At 41.4% G+C, this 7,527-nt stretch overlaps 1 protein-coding gene across 1 annotated transcript in view; it reads left to right on the top strand.

Moving 5' to 3' along the window:
• SLC51A (solute carrier family 51 alpha subunit) overlaps positions 1–7,527 on the top strand; it is a 22,915-nt gene that overhangs the window by 7,329 nt on the left and 8,059 nt on the right. The window contains exons 3-4 of the mRNA XM_006753407.2: positions 5,662–5,816; positions 6,715–6,788. Coding sequence (XP_006753470.1) covers positions 5,662–5,816; positions 6,715–6,788 — 229 coding nt within the window. The remainder of the gene's footprint in view (positions 1–5,661; positions 5,817–6,714; positions 6,789–7,527) is intronic.

Below are 7,527 nucleotides of genomic sequence, written 5' to 3'. Positions count from 1 at the left end.
CAACCAAGTTACATGCCCTTTACCGGAATCAAACCTGGGACCTTTCAGTCCACAGGCCAATGCTCTATCCACTGAGCCAAACCAGTTACGGCTATACCTATAATTTTATGTCCTTTTAAAAACCCACATTCTCATCACCCAAAGACAGCATCGCTAATGTGTTTTTATTTGTTGTGGTTTTTTTTTTTAGTATTTCTAGGTTTTTTCTACACAATGATTTTTAAATATTTTTATTTTATCCAAGTAATACATTAACATGGTTAAAAATCAAATAGTATAAAAGGGCTTCTATGGCCCTAACTGGTTTGGCTCAGTGGATAGAGCGTCGGCCTGCGGACTGAAAGGTCCCAGGTTCAATTCCGGTCAAGGGCATGTGCCTTGGTTGCAGGCAAATCCCCAGTTGGGGGTGTGCGGAAGGCAGCTGATGGATGTTTCTCTCTCATCGATGTTTCTAACTCTCTATCCCTCTCCCTTCCTCTCTGTAAAAAATCAATAAAATACATTTAAAAAAAATAAAAAATAAAAATAAAAGGGCTACTATGAAAATCAACAACCCCCTGCCCTTTGCATTCCCATTTCTAATCTTCCTCCTCTTTTTTTTTTTTTTTAGCTGATGTTTCTCTTTATAGTTACCTTCAAATCACCAACATGCGCATACCATTATTTCCTAGAATATCAATTTTGGATATTATCTGTTGCTGCTTTATGATACATAAGGATTTAGCTCACTTAGCACCAACTTTCTTCCATTCTTTCCATATAATTATGGCAATATTTTTCGTTGGTTATCTTTACAGCTTTATATACATGCCAATAGTTTATTTCTTATTCTGCCAACTATGGATAGTGTGTCTTGACTCTCCATTTTGTAAGATAAAGATATTAGTGCCTCATTCTTTTCTTCAACATTTTTGTGCCTTTCCCCAATTAATTTTTTAAAACATGGTTATAATTTACTGTGCTAATTTTTCATTCTGCTCTGTCCACATAAGGTTTTTTAAAGATATAATTAATGCAATAAAAGGCAATGATCTTAAGTATGTAGCTTGACGAATTTGTACCTAGGTGTACACCTGTGAAACCACCACCCAGATCAACCTATAGAACATTTCCAGCATCCAGTAGGGTCTCTTAAACTCTCCCACTTAATGTTTCTACAATGACCACTGTTCCAACCTGCATCACCTTTATTTTTTTTTAAATATATTTTATTGATTTTTTACAGAGAGGAAGGGAGAGGCATAGTTAGAAACATTGATGAGAGAGAAACATCGATCAGCTGCCTCCTGCACACCCCTTACTGGGAATGTGCCCATAACCAAGGTACATGCCCTTGACCGGAATCAAACCTGGGACCTTTCAGTCCGCAGGCCAACGCTCTATCCACTGAGCCAAACCAGTCAGGGCTATATCACCTTTATAGATTGGTTTCCCCTGTTCTTTAATTCATATAAACAAAATCAAACAGTAAATGTTCTTGAGTCTGGCTTCCTTCATTCATCATTATGTTTTTAAGAGTAATCTGTTTTGTTGCATGTATCGATAGTTCATCCTTTTTTTTTTATTGTGATATTCCATATCACAATTTATTTGTCTGCATTCTTATTGAAGAACATAGGGGCTGTGTCCAGTTTTGGCCATTATGAATAATGCTGCTCTAAACATTTTTTCGATGACTGTAAGCATTCCTATTGAATAAGTATCCAGGAGTGCAATTTCTTGTCATAGTTAGGTGTATGTTTAATAGGTACTACCCAATTGTTTTCCAAAGTGCTTGTGCTGCTCCCAACAGCAATGTATGAGGGTTCCAATTGTTGCTCATTGTCACGGACACTTGGAATGCTCAGTGCTGTTCATTTTAGCCCTTCTTGTGAGTATGGAATGGCACCTCAGTTTGTATTTTCCGATGACTATTGAAACTTAGCACATTTTTATGTTTCATGAACATTTGGGTATTTTCTTTTGTAAGGTTTAGGTCTTTTTATTTTAATTTAAAAAATTATGTTCTTTTTCTTACTGATGGGAATTCTTTATATATTTTGGATATGAATCTCTTGGTGGCTATCTATATTACAAATATCTTTTCTCAGTCTGAGCTTGCCTTTCCATTTTCTTAATAGTTTCTTTTGACTAATGGATATTCTTGATTTTAAGGAAATCCAATTTATTAGTTTTTTTATTATTAGTGATTTTGTGTCCTATTTTAAAAGATCTTTGTATATCTCAAATCATGAAGATATACTTCTGTTTTCTTCTAAAAACCTTATTTTTAACTTTCATATTTAGGTGTTTTTGTATGATATGAGGAAGGAGTAAATGTTCTTTATTATCCCCTAGTGGGTCTGCTAAGAAGTTGTGTTTTTTTAAGTTGTGTGTTAATAAGTTTTTTAAAAATATTATTATATACTCTTTGCAAATATTTTTTATGGCATGCACAAAATTCTCATGCCTGCATCATATTCTATAGCAGTGGTTCTCAACCTTCCTAGTGCTGCGACCCTTTAATACAGTTCCTCATGTTGTAGTGACCCCAACCATAAAATTATTTTCGTTGCTACTTCATAACTGTAATTTTGCTATGTTATGAATCATAATGTAAATATCTGGTATGCAGGATGTATTTTCATTGTTACAAATTGAACATAATTAAAGCATAGTGATTAATCACAAAAACAATATGTAATTATATATGTGTTTTCCAATGGTCTTAGGCGACCCTTGTGAAAGGGTCGTTCGACCCACAAAGGGGTCGCGACCCACAGTTTGGGAACCGCTGCTCTATAGGGTAGTTGACAATAATTCCAATATTGTCAGACATATAAGTTGTTTCATGGCTATTAGTTAATAATATTAGGAACATTATCTTTTCATAAAACAAAAAATAATATATCACTGCTATTTTGCTCTTCTCTGACTATGATGCAGGTTAACTATTTTCCCACGTGTCCTGAGCTGTGCTGATGTCATTTTCATGCCTGCATCATATTCTATGGCAGTGGTTCTCAACCTTCCTAGTGCTTTTTGCACTTATTTGCAAAAGCCTCCTGTCTTTGTTATCAGTTTTCTCTATGTAATAAAGATCTTAAACGTTAGCACACATTTATTAAAAACGTTTACCCCCAGTCTGTTTCCTGCCTTTTTAAAAAACTCCAGAAGTTTAAACTCTTGGTATCAAATTTGACCCTTGTTCCCTTTGTGACTTCTTGGATTGTGCCCAAGCTTAGAAAGGTCTCTCTGGTCTCCAACGTTTTGATGAAAATACAGTTCTCCCTTTTTTCTCTCTCTCATGTCTTCCTGTTTGGTTTTTAAAGGCTGACCTCTGTAATCGATTTGGAATGATTCTGAAAGACGGCCGGCTGATGTGCATCCCGTAACTGTTGTGTGAGGGTAAAATCCTGTTAAACATCCTCTGTGATGTTTTGATTTTACAAGTTTCAAGGAGGCTCTGGCCAGGCGCCTCAGCTGGTCGGCGCAGGGTCCCCGTACACCAAAGGCTGCGGGTTCCATCCTGTCCGGGCTCACACGGGAGGCAACCGGCCAATGTTTCACTCTTACACCAGTGTTTTTCTCTCTCTCTCTCTCCCTCCCCCTTTCTCTAGTAATTAATAAAAACATGTCCTTGGGTGAGGATTTAAAAAAAAAGTTTCCAGGAGAAAAAGGTAAAGTAAAGGACTGCAACCGTTTTTTTGTGTGTGTTTTTTTTTTCAAAACTTGCAGGGCCTACTAGAGCAGTATCTGGAGAGGTAATTAAGAAAGTGGCAACAGAGCTGAATAGAAACAGCAACGCCAAGCCAGTCACTTATGCATTTATTTTTAATTTTTATTGACATATAGTTGGCATGCCATATTATATTAGTTATATTAATTGCAGGTATACAGTATAATGATTTGACATTTTTGTACCTTATGATGCGATCACCCTGCCAAGCCAGTAAGTTAGACACTCAGAGGGCTCTATCCTAACTAAACGGAGGTGAGTTGAGAAAGGGATGGGTAGAAGGAGAGAAAACAGCACAATCCTGTCTTTTGTGACCTGTTGATAGAGAGAAAAAGTTTACCACCAACCTCAGAAGTCCTGCTTCGGAGCTAGAACCCCAGGGCCACCTTCCCCATGGCAGGCCCTCCGGATTGGTCATTAGACCCGGCTGTGACCGGAGACAAGGAGCCTCCCTTGGACAAACCAAACAGAGAGAAAAACGTGTGCCCTGAAAAGCAACCAGGATCGAGGTGATATTTTTTGACAGCGTCACCTTTGACCTGGTGCTCTATGACTGATCCAGATGACAACTCAGTTCTCTGCTGTGGTCTCCTTCCTCCCTGGCTTGGTTTCAGCAGTATTGTCTCTCTGACTGAGCTGCACTCAGTCACCAAACGTAAGGCACCTAACCAACACCTTCCTCATACTCTACTCCCAATGCAGGAGGACAGTGGACTGGGTTCTGACAGTCTTCCTTTCCCCCCTCTTCCTCTCATCTGGCCAGGTAGGAGGTGGGAAGGAGAGCCTGCCAACTAGGGAAGGGACTTAGATAAATGAGGGCCCAGGCTTACTCACTAAGGACAAAGAGCCCTTTAAAACGAGTTGTTGCATTTATGAGTCACATGTTCAGAAACAATTATTGTAACTAGATTAATGTTTCCCTGTTAGCAGTAGTGAGGCCTGAGGAGTTTCACTGGCATTTGTCAAAATGCTTATCTCCTGACCATTATCAGGTGAGCTTGTTAAAAATACAGTTACTGGGCCTATCCCAGATCTGCTAGAGCGGCAACTCTGAGGGCAGGTCCTGGACAGCTACTTTCTAACAACTCCTCAAATATGTAATAAACTAAAGAGACCTTCTGGGCCCTGGCTGGGTGGCTCAGTTGGTTGGAGCATCATCCTGTACACCAAAAGTTTGTGAGTTCGATTCCCGATTAGAGCATATACCCAGGTTGTAGGTCCGATCCCGGGTCAGGGCGCATATGGGAGACCTGATCAATTCTCTCTCCCTCCCTCTCTCTCTCACTCTCTCCCTTCACCTCTCTTTAAAAATCAATAAAAACGTATCCTCAAGTGAGGATTAGAAAAGAGAGAGAGAGAGAGAGAGAGAGAGAGAGAGAGAGAGAGAGAGCAAGCTACTGGACCACATTTAATGTAAGACAAAGTGTGGGGCCAACATGGGTCAAAGGTCCTTGGAGTTTTGTGTCCATTTCTCTTTTGCTAAAATCCCTTTTTGATGTTACAGTTTCACGACATAATTTTTGAAATCAATTTTAAACAGCTCTAAAGTATACCACTATATTACATCCTGCTTCGGTGATAATGCTGATTGGCCCCTGTTTGCGGGCATGACACCTGGCACTGGAGGTAGAAAAGTGAACTCCTAATCCAAATTTTTTTTTGCTAAGTATGTAAAAACCTGTTTGGTGTCTATACCCTGGCTCAGGTAAGTGTCAACATACCTAAAATGATCTGGTCTTGTCTCCCATCCATGTAGAGGAATGACTATTTCTTAGTCACATGTTAAGTTTTCTAGGTCTAAGAAGCCATTCTTCTGCATGGATAGGCCTAGGCCAGATAATTCTACGTATGGTAAAGCCATTGAAATCCAAGTGAGGAAGCCACATTTCTGCCCCTCAGTCCTGGTCATCAACTCATTGGAGTCTGCCCTCTTTCCACGTTAGCATTGGGCCCTTTGGAGATTGCCCTCACGGCCACCATGACCTTGCTTGCCCTGGGCTCAATTGCCATCTTCCTGGAGGATGCTGTCTACCTGTACAAGAACACCCGTTGCCCCATCAAGCGGAGGACCCTGCTCTGGAGCAGCTCTGCGCCCACGGTGAGGGCCTGCAGCTGCCCTTTGGGAGGGAGTGAGGAGGAGACAGGGACCGTTTTGAGAATTCCTCTAAACTCAACAATTCCAGTCAGCAAAAGTTCCTGCCTCTACCACCTTAGGTGGGGTTTCTAATTGGATCTCCATTTGCTTGGAAGGCCCCAGGCAGTGGGATGGAGTGTTGGAATTCTTAGAGCCACAGAGACAACTAAAGAAACCGCTCTGCCACCAGTGGCCGAATCGCTACTCCCCAGGGTGTTGCTGTTAAAAGCAAGCCTCTTCTCTGTCCAGGCAAGCAGTGGTTCCGCAGAGAGCAAGAGGGGAAGAATGTTTACCTCATGGGATCATCCTTAGCTCTACCCTTACATTGTAGGCTTTTAAAATTCCCACAGCCACTAGGTGGCCTTTGGCTTGCTCATAGATCATAAGATTGGACTTCTGTTTCCTTCTGGTGAGCTGTGTGTGTCTATTTGGAGCAGAGTGGGGCCCTTGAGGGTCTTTCCTGGCAGATGACATCTGCCTAAACCATCTCAATGCATCAGAGACACTCCCATAACATGAGATGTTGAAGAGTAAGGGTTGAATCTTGATCCATTTACTCCTAAGGATGAACATATCCACTCCTACCCCAAGGATATAGGATGAGATAGTCTTCAAAAAAAAAAAAAAAGAAAAGAAAACCCTGGCTGAAGGTGACATGCTGTCTCTAACCCTAGACATAGAAGGAACTGACAGCTGAATTAAAATTTTTTAAAATTTCCATTAGTGATTTTTCCAGCTGGCCACTTTAAAGTAATAGTCCCTCAAATATTTAGGTTTTGCTTCCTTGAGCTCTTGTCACAAAAGGTTCAAGAGGGTGAGCACAAAGTCTCCCTCCCTGAGCCGCTTCCGGCTCCTCTCCCAGGTGGTGTCTGTGTTCTGCTGCTTCGGGCTCTGGATCCCTCGCTCCCTCATGCTCGTGGAAATGGCCATCACCTCGTGAGTGTCCTGCCCACCCCCACCTCTGGGCGTGGCATCCTTTCAGAGGCTCCCTTCTGCTCCCCACTCACCCAGGAATCCAGAGTCCATGCCTTCTTACAGCCCCACTCCTTCCACAAATCCCTGCAAACCAGTCTTGCTCACAAATAGAATCAAGCCCTTTCCAACGTGTGCTAACCCAGGTCTCTTGAACTTCTGGATCTGTTCATCCTAGGCCAGTGATGGCGAACCTACGACACGCATGTCAGAGGTGACACGCGAACTCATTTTTTTGGTTGATTTTTCTTTGTTAAATGGCATTTAAATATATAAAATAAATATCAAAAATATAAGTCTTTGTTTTACTATGGTTGCAAATATCAAAAAATTTCTATATGTGACACGGCACCAGAGTTAAGGTGGGGTTTTTCAAAATGCTGACACGTCGAGCTCAGAAGGTTCGCCATCACTGTCCTAGGCCATCATTTTGTCCCCACAACCTGAAATTCCCCTCTTCCCAGGCCCCTGGGCCCCCATCCTCTCTCATTCCTCTTGGAGTCACACATTCAGAGCGCCTAGTCCCTACCATGATCCCCTCAGTAAACCCCACCCCTTGCTGCTCCCTTTGCAGTCCATCATTCTTTCCCCCCACCCAATTATTTTATTTCTTTTTTTTTAAATTAAATATTTATTGTTCAGATTATTAGTTGTTCCTCTTTTTTCCCCCATAGTTCCCCTCCACCTGGTTTCCACTCCCCCC

The sequence above is a fragment of the Myotis davidii genome, unplaced genomic scaffold, assembly GCF_000327345.1.
Source record: "Myotis davidii unplaced genomic scaffold, ASM32734v1 scaffold571, whole genome shotgun sequence".
Lineage (NCBI taxonomy): Eukaryota > Metazoa > Chordata > Mammalia > Chiroptera > Vespertilionidae > Myotis > Myotis davidii.
Note: the sequence above shows the minus strand (reverse complement) of the source record. Positions and strands in the feature narration are given on the sequence as shown.